The sequence below is a fragment of the Schistosoma mansoni genome, chromosome W, assembly GCF_000237925.1.
Source record: "Schistosoma mansoni strain Puerto Rico chromosome W, complete genome".
NCBI lineage: Eukaryota > Metazoa > Platyhelminthes > Trematoda > Strigeidida > Schistosomatidae > Schistosoma > Schistosoma mansoni.
Genome location: NC_031502.1, coordinates 28,799,445 through 28,821,795, shown reverse-complemented (window position 1 = coordinate 28,821,795; position 22,351 = coordinate 28,799,445). Strand labels below are relative to the sequence as shown.

Below are 22,351 nucleotides of genomic sequence, written 5' to 3'. Positions count from 1 at the left end.
TTCTATTAGGAACGAGAGCAGTGTAGTTAGTGTAGTGAGTCATTTCATGTCATTTGTGTGTGGGCTGTGATACTGTTCGGGTGCCCAAACCGAAGCAGGTGGTTTTCTTAGGGGGCCACACCCCGAGCCTTTGACCTAGAGGTCTGATCCACATGGCAGTGAAGCATCGTGAGGAGATGCAGTCCCATGGTAGCCGTTGACCAACAACAGGTTCATTCGCCATTCGTTCCATCAGGATACTGGAGCCCATGTGCACCATTGGTTTGGAATCAGGGTTTTCCAACTCCCCTAGGTGGACCCTCCGTGTCCACCAACCTGGTTAAAGCGCCGGTCATTCGCTTTTCGTCCTCTCACTTTCGTAAACAACAGTGATGCCACGAGAAGGCAGTGAGTAGGACTTCCCTGGCAGAGGCTATATATTCGCTGGCCATGTGAGAGCATTTCGAGAGAGAGAGAAGACTCTCCCCACTCTCGGCCGTACCAGGGCATTTTGGGGCAATTTTTTTTACTCACCTTACGCCCAACTCTTCTCCTTGACCCAGGTTCGGGATTCCAGTCAACATAAGTAACTCAGTGTATTATCAGTTAAAACAAAATAACCAGCCTAATGTATTCATTATCATTTAGTTAGGGATCCATGTGTGAAAAAATGATGGCCATATTGATCTATTCAATATTTTGGTTCATTTTAGGTTAGTTTCATCCAAAAGTGGGACCAAATATATTAACAAATCTAATGATGAACATCATTTAAACTCAATGTGTATCCTAGCGATTAAGAAAAAAATTTTGCACTTCACATTTTAGTGACTCTTTAGTATCTCTTGCTCAGAAGGCCTTATAGATCTGCCAGCTATTAATTACTTCATGCATGTCAGCCATATTGAAAAGAGAACATTTACTATCATACTATATTATTTTATTTGACCAATATTATACACAGTCTAATTTGACCAAAGCTTTTTTCGGCGCCTAATACTAATATTTCTAGTGTTATGTTAAGAGTTTGAATAGAAAGTTAGTTGAAACAAATATTCATTTGGAATTCTTCTTTTTAATACTGCTCAATTTAAGCTTTTTAATAAGGTATATAATTTCATTGATTTTAAAAATAGGTCTAACTACAAGTCAGTCTCAAATCTATAGTCCTAATGACATACCTTAAAATTAAAAAAAATTCAGTATATGGTCATATACATCAACCAAACGCAGGTAATTTTATTATAAACAAAGTACTGTGTGAAATTAATGATACGTACTGTAACTGTGTTATACAAGAACAATTCTAATTTAAGTTTTAATGATGGAAGTGTTATCCAGAGGAATACACAATACTTTACAATCGTTAGTTGAGATGTTTGAAAACTAGAAGCAATTCAGGTGACTGATGGAAAATTTTCTAATTTAAAATTACTTTTTATCATTTACTAACACCAGACGTCTTGTCATATAGCGACTTCACCGAAAGAATTCTATACACACTAAAGGATAAAACAAATATGGGACTGACCATTGCTCAGTGATCGATTAATTGTAAATATCCCAGTCCTACAGGAGATCAGTAAAGGCCTGAACAAGATAATGGTAATTTCGAAAACTGTGAAGCTGCGTAAGGCGGACTCGAATTCATCAGAAGGATTAAGTTTTCTGAAGTTAACAGACACCGTTTATTGATGAATATCAGATGGCAGAAAACCGTAGTCAAAGGTTAACTGCTGACTACCTTCAATTGCCTGACTTTCCTTAATAGAAACTACAGGATCATTTGGAATCTAAGGATATTAGGATAATAACTTCAATATAACTAAGGAGCCTTCACCTTTGTAAACACCAAGGGCAGCGTATTTGTTGGTAACCTTCTAAATGTGCTGAAAAAATAAAACAAATTTAATAATCTATTTTATACCTGGAAACCTTTCCCAACAATTTGTTTAAATGGAATGTATTTTAATAGAATTAACCATGGTAAAGTCGAACCTTGTTCACTGTGTTACTGTAAGTTAGAGCGATATTGACTGGTGGGCATTTATCTCGGGTCTTATGTTGTTGAAGATCAAATAAACATGAATGTAGGAATGTCATGCCTAAATTGTGATCATCAAGCTTAGTAACTAAATACCGTTTTTTAATGAATATAATCAGTATAGGTATTAAGAATGCATCTCAATGTTAACATCCATAGCCGTGAAACTGGCTAACGCATTAATTGATTTCTTATAGACTGACAGGTGGTTATGTCAATGTACGTTTAACCAAATTTGAAGGCCTAAAATAATTAATTTAAAATAACCAACACTAAACCGTTCATATACTAGTCAGTCATGCAGGCCACCACGGTTTCGAATATTTTTTCAGGCTTCATTAAATCGAATTATGATGTTTAATTGATTTATGCATTTATTCTCTAAAAAATATTACATGTTGATAATTTAAACTTGATTTATTCTTTATTTCCTTTTTCATTGAAGGGTTCTATTCTGCTACGATCGGTTTGGTAGTGGGACTATTTGTTACACTTTTAATAATTCTATTCGCGGTTATTTTAATCTGGTATTGTTGGTAAGTTGATCTGAGGTTGTTATATCTTTTTGTATGAGTATTTTGTGTTTACTGATTGACTGAACAAACATTTGAACGTGTTAAGATGATTCTGTGAGGTCTTCTTTTAAAATCAGTTTAAAACCATGAACTGAGGCTTTTTATAGAGATGCTTATAAGGAAGCTTATGTATTAACAGCCCATTTCATTAATTGGTAAAAGAAGACATCAATCAACACTAATGTTGGGGCACCGAAAAACCTGTGTTTTGCATTTATACGGATGCAAAATGAAATCGAACTAAATTCATACATTCGTGACACCAATATTTACATGAAATATTAAGTATTTGACTCTGGTTAGTTTTTTTTAGCCAGTTCAATAAGCATGTAAAATTTATACTTATATGACAAAATAAATATATGAAATTTAGCAGTGATTCTAAATGAAATTCATTAAAATTCAGGAAATACTAGACATTTATTTATTTATTCCTTGAATGCAACTCAGTAACCGAAACCTTGTATCAGTGCCTGGATATTGCTTTTCTCTTTCTACAATGATATTTAACCTGATTTCAGTTTGTGATAGAAACCACACTAAAAATGTAATCTTTGTTACTTTTAAATTAATTTGTTGATTATTATTGACTATACGGTGAGATGTGTAGCTGTCATTATTAAATAGATAAGACATATGAAGTTATTGCGTTAAAATGGCAGGAATGAAAATACAACAATTAAAATAACAAAACACTGCTATAATGATAAGATGCTGCATCGTTTGAGATGACTTTTCAAGCTCATTTCAGCATTGGAATGAATTGAGAATGCTTTTCCACAACATTGCTAGTTGTATTTAAGATATATATGAATATTATATCAACTGAGCATGTGACAGGGATTTTATAAAATGTTGTTGGACTTTGGACTGCTATACAATTCACCTATGAACAGTATGAATTCACACATGTTTAAAAAGGGTAAAGAAAATATGAATATCCATCTTTATACAGAACACTCCAATAGAATATGTTTATACAACAATATCTAAAAATAGCTTGTGTATTCCTTAAAACCGCTTAAATGTAATGGGAAAAATCAGAAGAACAACATTTGTTCTTGATTTAAAACTTTGCGCAATTTTATTGTATTGTAACAAGTGAATCAATAAAATGGTTTTCTGTAATTTAATAAAACTGAAAATATGCAATTTACTTGGTCGAAATTGGTTGAAATATTTTTTGCAGTCTACAATTATGTTGAAAGTAGTACATGTAGAAATGAACGGGTGAAAAATTCAGTAAAAGTAAATATCAATCGAAACTAGCAAACTTATTCTGTTTTCGATGCAGTTCAGCAATACGTTTTTTTTTTATTAAAAATAAACCAAATTACTGAAATTACTGAATGTAAGCCCACAACTGTGTTTCACTTGTTTAGCCTGAAACCGCTCCCATGATCCATTAAATAGTAAATTAGTGTACAAAAATATGAATGTTTAGACTGGCTTCAATATATGTTTTAGACTTTCTGGAAAGAAATCATTACATGTTAAGTTCAGCCATGTCGAAAGTTTGAAAGACGTCACTGACATAATGATGTGATCATCTTGCTATATTACGAATTGGCTGGAATCAGCCATATGAACGTGAAACGTTTACAATGAGACTTGAAGCACCCGTGTTTGTTTCCCTAAGAACGTTGTGATTGTCTGCAGCTGGAGAATCCCAAACTCACATGAGGCAAGTATCCAGTTTTCTGTAGTTTTCTTGAAGAGAACTACCTACAATAGTTAATAACCTTAGCGCAAATATCGTGAATGGTTATGATGCATGATTCATAGAAACTGATCCGGAAGTTTGAAATGATAGTGTAAAATCGTCTACGTTATTAAGATTGAAATTAAAATACATAACTTTCATTAACTTTTTTAAATAAAAATAATTGCTTTACTGTATTTGAAGTTAATTAAATATTCTGGATAAACCATTACAAACGAGCTGACCGATTGCAGAATGATGAAATAACATTCAATAAGTCTATACAATTTATCGACAAATATTGGATCCCGACATAACAGTTAACAATCAATATTGATGAGATTTTTCTTACCAACAAAGAAATCAAAAGAAATTAGCGAGAAAATTAAGTGGTGAAATTAATTTCTGACCAGATGTTTGTCTGAAATACTAGTGTGAAATTAAAATTTTACCTACATTCATCAGAATACGGGTAGGCATAGGCTAACGGGACACAAAATGCAAAAAAATTATTATTTAAACACTTCGACTCAATTGAATTCCAATCTTATATTAAATAATAATAATAAGATATTTTTGGTGTGATTAATACTACAGGCAATAAACTTCCTGTAAGTCAAAGAAAGACTATTTTAACAACTCTCCCAAAAGTCTTGTGATTTCTAACAGTGGAAGAAAAATTACAGTCACTGAATGTATTTTAAAATATACGGAAAAGAGAAAATTAGAGAGGGAAATGCATAGTGAGTGATTCGACTTCGGATAAAGAGCATGTCCACAAACAAGTTTTCTTTTTTGTTGTCTAGAAAACTATTTGATCGAAACTGTTTCAAAAGTACTTCATGCTTAGAATAACAAAATTTTGGATCATTAGTAGGCCTTCATTGACCTCTAATGTATGACAAAACTTTTCAAATAAACACAACCTTTGTTTTACTTTAGAGCAGCATTCCTCCATGCCATTACTTTGATTTTTTTTGCACATTTTTACTGATACAAGCAATATGCTACATATACTCAGAAATTCTTTGTTTAGTACTGTGGAATGAATTTAATATCCACACCGTTAGTGATTCTTAATTTAAGTTGTATAATCTGGTTTTTACTGCTTGAATAAAAGAAGCTTGCTGTTTCGCAAGAATTTCCTCATGTTTCCCTATCAGTATAAAAATTCATGGGTGAGAGTATAATTTATGGACGACCTTTGAGTGAATCCAAATGACTTTGAGAATGTCCACCTACTTGCAAGGGCTATATGAGGGTTATAAAGCAGTGTGAAGGATAAGGATTGTGATTTACAACTGCTGGTTAGGATTAGGAATTAGATTCATGGTTTTCATCACAAACTGACATCATCTAAAACGCCAAAACGATATTTAAACTAATGAGTGAATGAATTTTGCGTCAAAATCCGAGACCTGTTATCCTAAACCTGATTGGTTCGTTCATAAATTATAGTCTCGCCACTTTATGTCATAAATCTGTAAAAAAATACCTTTATCTAAGTTTGTCGCATTTGAAAGTTCATCTTTTTCGACTGGACCTCCATTTAAAAAAATAGATTCAGTTCTGTTCTATTCACACTTTACGTTATTATTTTATTTAAATGATCATAATTTATTATAAACAGGGTACTACAATCTCAAAGATACTGATATATATCAGCTTCATGTTGATTAATTTGGCAAACTTTGAACACCGAAACTAGGTCATCGAAATTTCCCAATAAGTATATGATCTCAAGTCCCCGACGTCAGTGACTATTACTCCGAACGATTTGGGTTAGGTAACTAAAATATATTTGAGTTAATAATAGTCAAAGGTATGATCAAAAGTTAATCATCCTCTCATTTGTGTTTATATATTATGTCCATTCATGTTTCTTTGCATAATCAATACATTTTTGTTATTGTTTTGGTACTGATTCATTTTTTGGTGAAACGTATTGTGAAAAAATGGAACAACTTGAAGTAGTGAACCTTTATCCAAGATTACAAAGTGTTATGTTTGCTCGTTTAAGTAATAGCAAATGATCCTTTCCGGTAGAATATTATTCACTTCACCTTCGGTCTTCGACTGCTAAACTATTTTCACAACCAAGATGGTTGATTTGTTGTTGAAATTTTCTGTTTTTCTAATTACTTTTACAAGTAACATTAGTGTTATGCATGAAATTACATATAAAGTGATTCACAGACAATATACCCGTGCCAAATAATATATATATATATATATATATATACTGTAAACCAACCCACGTTAATGTGAAGTCCCATTGCATTACATAATCAACAGTATGGTATATACAAATCATAAGAGATAATAGACAAATGAATTTATAAAAAGAAAAATCATAATAATAAGTATGGTGGTGAATAAACAATATCACCACGAAAGTAATTTAGAACAAATATTGATTAGGCTTTCTCAGATTAAATTAAAGTCTTCATGAAACGTAATATATCAATGTTTTGTCATTATGAATATGGTATGCCGTGTAAATTGGTTGTAGGCGTCTTGAATACAACTACTAATTACACTACTAAATAAATATGACAATTCAATATTACATCATGAAATAAACATGAATCAATCAATTTGAATACACAAATCAACTATGTACCGATGATTACAGTTTTTTGTAAAACAGATGTACACAATTTATAAATTGTTTATGGTGATTAATAATATTTCTTCAGAAATTTGATTGCAGGATGTTTTCTAAACAGGTTTTCATTACCAGAGATTACGATGTGACTAAATGTTTTACTCTGGAGTTATAATTATGTATTCTTGAGTTAGATTTGCTACAGCTTACTCATTTGATAATACCCATTGTCATCAGTATAAAGGATAAATTTATCGGTACAAATCGTTGCATGCTATCAATATTACATTGTAAACTTGAAAAAAAACAGATGCCGGAATAGATCACTATATATATATAGTTTTGTAAAACTAACTATATGACTACTAAGCAAACAGGGATTAGTAATAGGTTTACTGCAAACCTGACCTCACTACGTATTATTACTAATTCAAACGAATCAACAAACGTCTGATTTCGATTATATTTATCTGTTTTCTTCATGCTGCACAACATTGTCTGACTTATTAACTACCGCGTTTTTCTAAATATGTATTTTCCCAGCTTTACTCTTGAACAACGCTACTTCTCAATGCTGATATGGTAATAATATCTTTGATAATTAGCAATATTTTTTTAATAAGAAGTATCATTGTTCCAGTTACTTATTCTGAAATAGTCAGTCAATTATCATTATCTTTTGAAAGTATGAACCGACCCTGGTCGAATTCGAAACAAATTATTGTAGCGTACAAATATGGACTGAATCGAATAACTCTAATAAAAATACATAATAGAGAAACAATGTTTTAAAGAAACATTGTTGAAAGAGCTTTTTTCTTACAAAAGGTTATTCACAACATAGTTTATTGTTTTAGATTCATATTTCAGTACTACTTAATATGAGATAAATATGGTTATGTAATCAACAAAAATCAATTTTCTCGGTAAATTGGGTTTTCTTCTAGTTGACTAGGTTACATTTAAGTAAATCCCATAATATCTACAACATACTATTAATTATATGAATAAGAAGCATTTTATTATTGTGTAATTTGGTCAAAGATGTACAATTGTTTGAAAACAAAAAACAACAAAACTTATCAGAATGTTTATTTACTATGTTCAGATAAATGCATAAACATATGTTTAGAAATAACAGCTTCATGGAACATTATAATGTGTTGCAACCCGATGCATACTGCTACAGTGTTTATTGAAGATTCCAAAGTATTCCGTGTGTGGGTGGAAGTTGTTTACTTACAAACTTTTCTACACAAATGTTCCATTACTATGACCATTCTTCATGCAATAAAGGCTATTTACGATCCTAAGGTAAACTGGTAATAAATAAAAGAATGGTATTTAGTGTTTCCTGTTTGAGCAAAACTGAATGAATTATTTAAACTAAACATTTTATTAACAAGATTTTCTCTTCTCTACTAATAGCATAAGATTTCGTATATGATTTCTTGAATTTTTACTAATAATGTGATCACAATTGATTGATCACTGGGTGGGAATCAATCAGTTGTGATTACATCTCAGTCCTACAGGAGGTCGGTCGCTGCCTGAATAGCTCAGTGATAACGTCTCTGACTGTGAAGCTATGTGAAACGGGATCGAATCCATCAGGGAGCACCAGTTCTCTCAAGATCACAGGTACACCTTTCTGAAGAGTGCCGAGTAGCACGAAACCAGGGTCAAAGGTTTCCTGTTGACCACCTCCTACCACCATCTTGCTAATAATGTGAAACCATATAGGAAAGCTTTCAGTGGGTTAGTTCCCGTAGCCTAGAAAAACAAAAGAGACGTGGTCTATAAAAAGCCACTTATTATATACTTTGGTATACAAGTAATTAATCTATACTATAAGTTTATATATAAATTAAATCAGTGTTATTTAGAAGTTGTCTTAACAATTGAAGAGGGCAAATCCATAATCTGATGATAACAGATCTTCACAAATATGATTTCATACTCCATACTCCAAATACATCTATGGTCAAATATCAGAACCCACGAATATCCTCTACTCATAAAGAATACGTCTCATAGCTATAAAGTAGAACAGAGAAAACCTGTTCACATTATGGAAAGATCTATTTATCATGTGATCAATGTGAACTTGATTAATATGCACTCAATTATTCCAACCGAAATTATTTTGTTCAAAATAACACATTTCCCCAAAAAATATGTAAAGTAAGTTACTCAATATACTTTATTTACTTTGTACTGTCAATGTAACAATTGATGAGCAATAATTGAATAAAGTACTCCTTCAGTGTGATTTTTAATTGCATGAATACATGAATAATTATAGCTGTCAATAATTTAAACATTCTTTCAAAAGACCTACTTAACAATACGTAAAGAGAAGCGTACTCAATACGTGGTTTTATTGAAATGTAGATTTAAAAAATTACACAGTATATACATAAGACTTGTAAAACACATTTTTATTTGTAAACAAGTATCCCTTTGAATACCGTTTACAGTATGATTTACTTATAGTAATTTGGGTATTACAAGTGAAATCTCATAAAATATCAATAATAGTTTTTGGAATTGCTTCACCAATAAACCATAAATAATATTTGTCATATTGAGATCCAACAGTCAACTTAAATCACAAGAGATGTTTCTAAAAATAAATGACCGATTTTTCGTAGGTAATATTTCAACATATTTTATTGATTTTTCTACATGACAATAATTAACTGCCAAAATATAGGAACTCTTCAATAAACCAAGTTCTTCTTATGGAAGATAGAAAAATTTACCATATAATATTGAGAGTTTTGCTGAATATAAAGTTTTCAGTGAATCATACATTATCATAGAATTTTGTCTATCAAGTTATTAAACTTTGAAAATGTACAATTCCAATTATACAATCAGTACAAAATTTGTTTTTTTTTCTAAAGACACATTTTAAATTTAATTTATGCATCAATTAGAATTTTGGTTGAGTTAAACAGTATAAAGTTCTGGCTCCATATAACGCCTACTTAATTCTGACTTTTTTTGTTCAAATAATGTCCTGTGATCTGGAAAACAAAATTTATTTATTCGATTTTAAATTTTTATATTGTTAATCCTATTTGATTTGAGCGGTTAAACGACACAAACTAGAATTTATGACTACTCTATCATCTTTAATTAGATTGCGTACTATTATTTAATCATCTGGATGGTATGTGCAAAACCTTTATAGTTATTAATTGAAATAAAACTTTTTGTCCTCATGGTGTGGGTATATTCATATCAAAATGTGAATGTAACACCATGGACTGATACGATCATCCCTGTAGCAGCCTTGCTGTGCAATAAATTGACGGCTCAGTACATCTAACGTAATAGAATCTGTTCGTAACATACCCTATACAAGCTTCTAGAAGTTTTAAAAAATATATCAGTCACCTGAAGGGAACCTTTTTTATTATCGAGTGGTTCAGGAAGTTAGTTATTATACATAGATTAATGATTTGTGACCCCATTATGGTTTATGGATTACCCAAAAAATCTTTTTAGTTTAAAATTAGTGGAAACAAGTGTAAACACGTAAAACATGACGAATTATTATTTAGTGAATGAACTAATATATTTAGTGAAATATTGACTTATAATATAAGAAGGATCGTTGCTCCTCAATGAAATGATAATAATTCCAAATCTTACTTCAAAGCAATGTCCACTGATAAAATATACTTTTTTGATTTCAGTGTTCCAGGTCAATAAAATCAAAATTCGTTTCTACAAAAAAATTATTCTTCCAGTCAATACAAAACTATTTCCTCCTAAAATCATATAGAATGTTGATTTTCAGTATTGTTAAATAATGAAAGTAACCTAAAGTATCTCTTTTATTTAAGTTCATATCCACGAAAACTTTTTTATGCATTTAATAGAGTATTCAATTTGAAAAAGTTGCCCCATTGTAAGAAGTAAACTATTCATAATCATATTTTCATCCAAATGATGACAGTTTTATAGATAAGTATGGAGTGAAGAAACAATCAGCAATTTGATTGTTAGTAATTTACTTTAAAATTTATCTTCCTCATAAAACCCTATCTCAAAATAGACGAAGAATGTAGTTTTTGTATATACTCCAAATTTTTTTTCCTTGATTTTCAATGGAACTAAAATAACTCTATTTCACTCTCCTTGGAATATGAATTCTGTGTAAACAACAATGAGGTGTGCACTCAGGAATTGTATACTGTTATGCAGTTAGGTATACTGATTTTTTAATGCATTATTTGAATAATGTTTCTAGTACAGAAATATCTATTATTAGTATCAAAATGATAATGTGACAAGATGATATTGTTCCTGAAGTAATAGTTTGTTGGTACCACCGTATATACAATCTGCAGCCGTATTTTACCAGTTTTGTCACGTAGCATTATAGCATGTGGAACGTTAACAGCAGAAACAAACAAGATATAATTTTCGACGTATTTTGTTTCTGTTTTCACCTTACTAATATATTTTAAGTGAACTGATTATAATATATGATAACATATAGACTCTTCTAATGATTGCCTTTGATACTCCAAAGTATTGATAAGTTCTAAAAATAGAAAAAAAAATAAGCATTTTCAACGTGACTGACTAAAATTCATTTTATCTCAGTTAATGCAGACATTTCTCTTAAGTTTGACTAGATTACTACGTGTATTTCTTTTTTATTTAGTCATAGAATTGGTAACTAAGTCTGATATCAGTAATTTTTTGAGAATTATTTATTTAAACTTTTGTTTTGAATTTAATCAAAAAACTTTTCAGATCAAAGTACCAGAATTAAGTTTCAATGAACTTTCCGAAAACTAAATTTCAATTAAGAATAATAATGGTAGAAATTTACTCGTATTCCGATCGCTAATAGTCTAGATCGATTCTATTCAAAATTCATTTTATATTGCATAATATATGTTTTAAAAAATATCATTGTGAAGCTTCTATTTAGCCGTTAATGTGTATTTATTTTAATATATTTACACTACTTTTTATCAAAGAGTAAAATAATAAAAATAACTACCATATCTTCACTTACTGTATATAATATTTACCATGGTGGTAGAGTGCAAACGCTTTATAAAACCAGGTGAATAGATAACGTTTTGGATGGGCATGACTGAATGTTAAAAGCAATATTGAAAAAAAAGAAGATCCGTCACAATATTTGAATAGCTGAAAAATAGATAACCAGAAAATTTAGATTGACCATTTTCTTTTTACAATCACACTATATAAATGCATATACACATAAGCCAAACGAAATGCTAAATACCTTTTAATTTCAATGTTTTTTTATTTCAGCTCACGAAAAAAAAGGAGGTAAGTCCGAATTCTGAAGAAAATATTTTATTAGTTTGAAGTGATAAAAGTTCACTTACTGATAAACATTTGATAAAAATAATAAAACATTATTGCGTGTTGCACTGAAATTTATCTGCATGACGATAGTAATTTGTATCTCATACTTTAAGGAAGAGATTATATATATTGCCAAAGTAATAATCGTCTTCATATATACTGAAAACAAACTTTTAATTCTACTGTAAATCTAAAAACAATCAAACTTGAATGTAATTTTCGATTTGGCATTATATATTTATTGGGGGTAAAAATAGAGTGAAGGTTTAACATACTTTTGTGTAAATATGCATTAACCTGACCTAATCATCTATAATCAAAGTAATAATAGGTATAAGAGAATATAAAAAGTCGGATGAATGTTCTCTAGGATGAATGGTATAAAAATTCTTTAAGTAAACATATTGAAATTGCCAAGGTTGGCATATTTTATTATTGGTATTCTACTTATGTCTAAAATTCAGAGAAACAAATATTGGCGAAATTCAACTTGTTAGGCTGAATTTTCATAAATTCCATCTTTGATCATGTTAAGTTCGAAATAAATAGAAGTATTTCAGATGTATCTTTACTCTTTGGCTGAAATAGCAAAGATTTTCAGTCTCATCTACTCACTTTAAGACAACGAAATGATGGAAACTTTGGTCATATGCAGCTTTTTACTGGATAATGGCATGTTTTACTTATAAAACTTCTTCAAAGTAGTCTATACCAATTAAATTCTTGTAGAAATTTTATCCTAGGTATCTAAGGGCATAGAAGCTAATATTTCGAGCGGTAATCAATTACATTTACTGAATAATCTGGTGTCTAAAAACGAAATATATTTTTTCTCAGACTTATTATTCCTAATTATAAAACGTAAATACAACAAAATTATTAATCTATTTTCGACAATATGCCTGAAGCTGAAAGAAAAGCACCGAAATCTTAATCGAAAATCTATTAATGCTCTGCCAACGTTTTTTAGTTGAATAACATGATACTACTCACTACTGGAAGGCAACTTGTTAAATTAAAAAATAGTTTAATATTGAACATCAGAAATTTCTCGATTACCTTAAAATATTCGAAAAGCGTGAAGAGTGAAGTGTTTACCTACGAAGTTTTACCGACTTTTAGATAAATAGTAAACATTGAAAGTCATGTGAAAGAACTATTCCAGTTGTTACATTGTTGAGCAACAAAAAGGCAGTAAACAAAATCAGAATATTTAGTGAAGTGGTAATACATCAAGATGTCTAACTTTTATATAGTTGTTTTTTATTGATTGTTTAAATAACCAAATTTCAGCGTTTTTTAAATCTTACACTAGCTAAAGGAATGATTTCAACCTATTGAAATAGAACAGATAAATTCTAACAATCCACTTTACAATGCGAAATTCACTCATCGTTAGTATTTATTAGATTAAAATAATCAAGTTGTCTTAGTACTGTACAATAACAGCTACGAATCGCCTAATTAAAGTCTATCTAAATATGAGTTTAAACAAACTTACGATTACTTTGTGGCATATTTCGAGTCATCAACACAACCGAAATTACTATATCTAATTAATTCTTATTGTAATTTAAAAAAACATTAGAAACTTTTCCTGTGAATTTATTACCTTTTTCAATTAACCATTTCATGCAGGACTGGCTGATTACAGGTTTTATTGATTAAATGGTGTTCGACTAACAAATTCCACATATAATTATGTTCTTAGTAAAGCGTCACGCCCAAGAATTTATTGCTGGTTTATTTACTTATTTAATTCAAAGGAAATGAGTAAATGTTTATTGTAATTCAGTTAATATTTATTGTAGAATTTCTCTAATCCAGTTATCATCAACTAATAAACAAAGCGTTGTAAATTGACGGTTGACGGAAACGCACTCTTGTCTGTTCAGATAAACTCAATCTTTTCTTTGTTATCGTGAGGAACATTATATAGATCTTTATAAATGATGAAGAATTCCTAAAAAGATAGTCATTTCAAATAATCCAAGAGTTATTCTCTTTTTTTCGGTTGTCTGAAGAATATATACACAACGAATAACTTGAAATTTACCCAAGAGACGGGTATAAACAACATAGGGTCTTACGAAAATTAGTATTTTATCTTGACCTTTACACTTCATATCAGCCAAGCAAGAAAAAATCAAGATGAAGAAAACCAACTAACTAAAATATAGATCCTTAAATCGACAGAAAACTGGAAAGGAAAGCAATGAAAAGAAACGAAACATTTGGACTGAATATGTTTTTATATTCACAGTTTTGAGAAGGATTACCAGTGAATAAGTTTATCAATGACTTTTAGTCATATTACTCAGTGATTATCCCTTGAATTACAGCTATTTGACGTATCTTGTTTCGGTAGCCTATCCACCCTTACACTGTCCACACCAGAACTCAATGATTGTGCTAGCCTTGTTGAACCGTATTTGAAACTCTTTTCAATGATTTTAATATTGATTGGCCCAAAACAATAAAGTAAACAAAAGCTGGACAAATGTGACTTCTCAGAACCATCCACTGGTTTATTATTTTTAGCCAATACTTTGCTCGTAATATAAGGATCTATTCATCACTGAGTAAATACTTGTAATATTAGTCAATCATCTACTATCAGTGGTCAATTATTTCATCGGGAAACTCACCAAGAATCAACAACCTGAATTTTTGAAAACTGATAGCCCTTCGTTTAAAAGAAGTAGAAAATGAATTCATTTTCATCTTTTGAAGGATAGTAACAAAACGTCAGTTTTATAGAAGTAACTTGTTTGAGACATTTAAGCTGGTTATATAGTGTTAATGCTGAAGAAACAATCACACGATGTGATTGCTAACAAGATAATGGCATTGGAAATGAAAATCAGTCACTGTTATGTAATCACCGTGAATTCATATTTTGTAACGTGGGCACTGATTTTAGTAATTCAAAAAATATCTTACTAATTTAAATTAAGCTATTCATTTCAAGTTAATACATTAATAATTTGCATTTTACTTAAGGCTTTTCCCAAACTATCACATAGTCTCAGTTAAATTGATATTTACTGAGGTAACGGGTTTTGCCAACGTAATGAAGACCTATATACTTTTATAAAAAACAGTGTTGTGAAGATACTTTATTACTTAAAGACTAAATGCAACCCATGAAATCACGTAGGTAAAAAGGTTGAGATCTGCTGATTAACAATGGATATAGTACAAATAAACAGCAGCCGAAGTCCATAAAATAATTCTGACTAAAGTTCTAACATTTTTGGTGAAGAAATATAAGCGTGGGCGTAAACATGAATTACAACGAGCCAATGAGTCACTCACTGAACCAAAGGTCAACGCCTACACTAAAACTGTTTTGATTATTTTCTATAACTGCGTATAACGACAAGTTGTAACCAACGTATTTAGTGGCAGAGCTTTCCAAACAGTACATCTGCCACGTTAATTCACTGTAGTCATAATTTCAGAATATTAATGCGTAGATAAACCGAAGATTTATTAGTGACAGTATTCAAGAGAGTTATAATTGAATAACTATCGTTAAACCAAGATATTCGAAACGAAATTAGGAGCGCCCATTATTTCCTAGATCTTTAATAATTATTCACCAAATTAAGTATGAATTCAAATAAGTAGTTGCTTCTATAAACCATAATATTTGGGATATCTCTGCAAACCAAATACAAGTTCACAGTATCATTTGACTATCATTCCAAAATGTGCAACTCATGCTTTGAAGAAGTCTATAATCAAAAATATGCAGCCTGCTTTCAAAATCTATGTTTTGCGAGTACAAAAATAATATAGAATGAACTGCAGCGTAGTATGCATGGCTTTTAATTGACTGATGAACTTCTTACCTACATCACAAGCGACTTATGTTGACAAAAACCGTGAGACTTTCTAATCCATGTCAAGATTTCGTTAGACACCAACCCACCTGAGCTTACGAAACTTTCAAGATAAATGAGATGTTCAACTCTTTCAGCTATTTCAATTCCTACCAATAATTCCAATTTTGATATCCTGATGTAATATTATTTATTTGGAGAGCGAGAAATGCAAACAAACATGCTATCACAGTTCCTCATGACAATCAAAAGACTGCATTTTGTCGACATCTTCACCAAATGGGATTATGTCATCTGTGTATTCTAAGTCAATAAACAAGCCTCCTTGTAAGAGGTCAACCTCTGAAGGGTTAAGTGACGAAAATGCTGCTTTCAGGAGGACATCTGTGACAAAATGTATCCTAATGTTCCTATCCATCTACGGAAAACTTAAAATATACACATCAATTTATTTTGGTCAAAGATCGTTCATTAGAGTTAAGTGAATAAAAAATTTGACATCACAATCGGTGGATATGAAACAATGTCTATTTATAAGTAATGAATTGGAAAAGTATCATAATTTTTTTTGAAAAAATATAGTACAGCGAGCAACGGTATTGTTTTTTCGCTCGGCTGATTCGCGGTACAAAATCCCATTTCGGTCTTTTAGTAAACTTATTAATATTACTATTATTAATAGCATTATTATGCTGCATTTACTAGACTTAGAAACATTTTATCCCACGACTTTTAAACAGGAATTGTCAATTGTAAGGTTGTTCTTGAAACCTCAGTGAAATAACTAAACTAATTCTATGTATAATGTGATTTAATTCTGGTAGAAACAGTACCATTAGACTTCACTTTTGACTAAAGTCAAGTTCCATTAGTTGTATACTTTTAATCGAGGTCTGATTAAAAGGTGAGTTTTGTGACTCCGTTCTTAGTGCAAAAACCTAATAACCTATGGGCTTGAATTAAACAACGACTCGGATTGTTTTATTTACTTTTATCGTATACCCAACAAGAAAGTAAAGTCAAAAACATAATAACCTGGTAACAAAAATACATAAATCCTTTATTTAATTACTTTACAGAGAAAAAGAAAATTACCAAGCTGAACGATTGCCACCGAGAACATGCCTATCTAATCGAATTAATAGAAATAACATGGTTTGCGGAAGTAATCGTGCAATGATGAATAGTAATAATAATAATAATAATAGTAATAATCCAAACGATGAAACTGATGTGAACAATGTAACACCATATGCTAGTTTTGTTAATCTAGCACCAGGACAGGTAAATATGTAATTGAACATTGAAGAACTACTAATTATTATTATTATTATTATTATTTTATTATTATTATTAATTATGAAGACTGAAACAAACTATCCATGAGATCACTCAACAAATCAAGTTTTGACAAGTTAATGTTACTTAAGTAAAACTTTAAACTGATTGTTTTGTCACTAAACTAGATATTTAGCTAGTAAAATGAAACATTCAGTTAATTTGAAATGAATATTCATTTTACTTGAGAATAACATAGTTAGATACAGAATAATCCCTCTTAATGTCAGTATTTAATACCTAATACACTCAGTAAATAATCACATAGTTACGTACTTATGCCTGTTACCCCTCGAGGAGGAACATAGGCCGCCCATCAGCATTCTCCATTCAACTCTGCCCTGGGTAATTCTTCCCAGTTTTTTCCAGTTGCTATACATCCTTTTGATATCTTATTCCAACTTTCAGCGCAGTGTGTTCTTTGGTCTTCTACTTTTCCTTTTCCCTTCAGAATTCCAAGTTAGGGCTTGCCTCTTGATGCAGTTTGATGGTTTCCGCCTGTAGCTCTACTATGGTTACTGCTGGTCCCAAGCCCACACAAAGGAGGAGGGTTGGGCATGGGGTCAACAACCTCACCCAAGAAAACACTAACCAGACTCAGTGAATAATATTTAAATTTATTAAACATTTAAATATATCTCAGTTCATGTAGTTATCTTAAGTGCTCATAAGTACATATTAAGCATACGAATGACTGACAGATAATATGATTGATACAAGTTTAATAGTTGAAGATAAATAGAAGACTTGAAACAATTAAAGGCAATGGAAGACTGGGTTACTAAATTAAGAGTTACTGCATAGTACAAGTGTCTTGTTTGTCTAGTCCATTATTGTCGATTGAATTCTATCGACCAAGTTTTAACATGGTCACCAGTATAAGTCACACTCCACACACTATAGTGGGATGATAAGCAGTTGAAGATAGTCAAAGGAAAACTCGAAGTGAAAGTTTCGTTCCATTTGGTGATCATCTTGAAAAAGCTTACCGATACTCTTGATGAAACTTATAGTTCCATGGGGCATTCTAACTCGTGTTACACAATGTAACAGTCAAAAACGTTGTTACTGGGCTACTCGGGCAACGAACGATCATCTTTATTCATATTTCATAAATTCCTAAATAGATTTAACGACTTATATTATTCCTTTTCGGAACCATCAATTTTCAAAGAACATGGTAGAGAATGTGTTGAAGTGTAAAATATGGAAAAAACCAGATTCTTCCCTTGATGCAAATAAAACTTCGCCACAAACAAGCATCTGTTAATGAATTATTGAGAACCACGAAGTACTGGACAGCTGTATCATTCTAATTAGCGACCAGTGACCCAACAAGAAACCCTGCTTGTCTTTCACTGTCATTGTTAATATGGTCAATGTGATCTAATATGATGTTTCGTCTTCTACATCTTTTAATGTATAATTTCCATATAAAACACTGCATGGAACTTTCGTTATATTACCTCTTTTATTCGCTTTAATAGCCATAGAAACAAGTTTATATTCAATGACTATTTAAATTGTATATAGCTAAGCATACAACTAGCAATAAGATGTAATTATATACTTTAATATAAACAAGAAGTGAGCACTTTCATGCTGTTTATTTGAACTTCTATCTAGAGTTCAGTGGGTTTTAACCTGTTTAATAGCAGTTTAAAAAATTTATTGCTTGTCAATTGTTATTCAGTACGTTTCTAATGCTTTGAACGTTTTATCCCAGGGTACTCAAAATATTTTAAACGAAAGTAAGGGATTTTATGTCTTGTGGGAAAGTGTTGTGCGATTTTTGTTGTTTGGTAATTTGTTTTGTACTACTGCACCAAAAATATTGTTTCCAAGCACCCTATATTATACCACTATATATATATATATATATATATATATATATATATTTATATATATATATATATATATATATATATATAGAGAGAGAGAGAGAGAGAGAGAGAGAAATTATTATTAGTCAATTATTTCATGTCGCAGAATATGCATACAAAAGGGTCCAGACACTTCATTTCTAAGGATGAACATATATATCTTGACCACCAAAATGAATGCACTGGTACACATTTTCAACCAGCTATGGGGTAGACGATACAATGCACTTGGTGATAACGGCTTCAATAGTTTAGATTGGTAAATCCCACCAAGAATCCAGGCACTGGTTGAAAAGCCAGTTACTAGTGAGCTTACGACTATTGCTCAGTAGGATGAGTAGGGGTGACCAGTTTAACTTCGCTGAGGTCCAAGATATGTTAAATTAAATGGCGACCCAATGATTTCAGATATAGTTTGATGGCTGTAAAAATAGAGGAGTTATGAATCCTCACTCCTGGTATGTTTTAGACTACTACAAAAACTATTCCCTGTTTTTGAACAACTTTCTAATAGATACCGGCTGGTGGCCATAACTCTTTTCAAACTTAACCAGTTCTCACAAACAATTATTTAACTACAAAGTAACAGAATAACATGTAGAGCAAATCAAAGAAAGAAAACTACACGTACGATAGTAAATAGATTATGAAAATAATGGACACTTATAGTTTGCAATTTTCGGAAGTGTTTTCAAATATCCACTCTGTTTTTTTATCGCTTGAACAGTTAAAGTAGATCAATTCAAATATATAAATGTGTATTTGCTGGGAAAAAATGCATGTACAACATCACGGGAATTCATATCTGAATACACCTATCTTTATCATCGAATATTATGGATAAAAGAGATATTCACCGAATGTTTCTTACTTATCCATTGTTGAACTATACCAAGTACATTCATTAATAGATTTTTAAATAGTGGAATCTATCTTTCTGTACAGTTTTTAGAACTGGGAAAAGTTAACTTTAATCGAAGCTTATTAGTTTCCAATCATTTCATAACTTCTTTTTAATTGCCCAACTTATCCACCACTGCATTTCTTAATGATTTAAAAATGTTAGGAAATTAAATATTCCTTCATATTGGTTATGGTTTTCTTTTTTTGAGTGTTGTACAAATATTATTATTTATTTGATGAAGCATGTTCCTTACAAAGCTGTGTTTTTACGAACTGATGGTTTCTAATGTGTTTCACTCTCTCTCTAAAGAGTAGTGAAGATGAAGTTTACACCTCCCACTCTTGCACTTATACAATAGTTCTGGTGAGCACTGTTTTGCATTTTTTTAAGGTAAAGGAAATGACTTATAATACAGTTTGTTTTCGTTAAAGGCTAGTATAAACTGAGTAACTACTACAAAGTATAGAGTTGTTTTGTCCTAATACCCGATTTATCAGCAGTACCTACGTAATATTCAGCCTGAGTTTGAACCTAGAGCCTTCAGGCCTCGCAGAGAATGTAGTGAACATATTACGATAAAGCTGTCCACATTTTCAACTTCAGTCAAGTTGTGATGTAGTGTGAACACCGTTTATTCTCTTTGGTGGGTAACTGTTTCATTATGAATATGATTTATCTCCATCAGTCGCGACTGGTGTCTATTTAGTTTAACCCTTTTAAAAAAATAATAAATAAATGATGTGTACTAGTCATTCCTTATTCGTATTAATTTTCTGTATTGTAAGGGATAATCAGATTTTTATAGTCAACCTCGTCAATTCTAATGAAATTCATTCATATATTGCAAACATTCTTTTATCAGACTGTTATTATGGTCATAGAATACAGAAAATATTTAAAAATGAAATGAGTTCACTCTTGAGTAATTCCAATTAGTCAATGAAAAACTGTTGAACTTATATTTAAACACCGATATTTTTCAGCTGGCATTAACCTTGTACAATGTAAGGGATATCAATAAACCATTGTAAACTAAATATCTCAAAGAAATTGAAATTCTCACATAACTTCTTTTTATCGAGTTTCGACACAAACTCTCTTGAAACATAAACACAAAGTGATAATTGTATTTAAGTAGTCGAAAATATCAATACATGTAGGGTTTATTCCTCTAAAACTATAGTCTTTTACTTAAACCAACTCATTCATTAAATTATTACGTACTTTTCTATTCTACAATGTAAACCAGCTATATTAGATTTCATATTTGTTGTAGTGCAATACAACAATTATGAGCGTTTACAGGTTTTAGACTACATTTGACTGTATAAAATTTGGGATTGCTCCCTAGCTTATTGAATTTGATTTGATGAAATTAACTTTAACTCTGTGACTCGAAAGTTGCAAATCTGGCGTTTAAACGAACGGATTGCACAGATCCATAGGATAATATAATTTGAAATGTCGAATCAAGATTTTTAGATCAAAGTTTATGGCCTGTGGTACTAAATTTTATTCAAATTCAAAAGCATATACGTTCCCTATAAAAATAACATTTTATTTATCTCTATAATTAAGTTTAAACAGTGATTTAAATCTTCGTATTTCTACAAATTCATTACAGACACAAGGATACTCTACTTCGCAATCGTTTAGTGTATACGAAAATGTTGGTTGGGGTGAAGAGTTCGATTCATCTAAATATGATTTAAATGATCCGATGTCAACATATACTTACGAAACACAAGGTCAAGTTCATTTAGTTGAAATTGATAATTCAACTGAAACATATTTAAATAGGAATACAATTGATGATAAAGAAACTTCTTATTCAGAATATGGTTTATTAACTGAAAGATCAGTAACAGCACAACCAGTATTACTTAATCAACGGGAAACGATTGCTTAACAAAGAAATATTCATTACTACATAATAATCAGTAGATATATATGTTCAATTTACTATGTCAATTTACAATACTTTTCCTAAGATTACTATACACATTAAAGTTGGCTACATATCGAAACATTTTTTTAATACAGATGCAACTAATCATTTTATTTCTTATAAAAACTGTCTGAAAAACACTTCTTAAAGCACAA

General features: G+C 30.8%; 1 protein-coding gene across 1 annotated transcript in view; it reads left to right on the top strand.

Moving 5' to 3' along the window:
- Smp_147420 (hypothetical protein) overlaps positions 1-22,351 on the top strand; it is a 51,681-nt gene extending 29,330 nt beyond the window's left edge. Inside the window, exons 5-8 of the mRNA XM_018789256.1 lie at positions 2,469-2,559; positions 12,219-12,236; positions 17,203-17,407; positions 21,873-22,351. Coding sequence (XP_018654717.1) covers positions 2,469-2,559; positions 12,219-12,236; positions 17,203-17,407; positions 21,873-22,157 — 599 coding nt within the window. The 3' untranslated portion in view covers positions 22,158-22,351. The remainder of the gene's footprint in view (positions 1-2,468; positions 2,560-12,218; positions 12,237-17,202; positions 17,408-21,872) is intronic.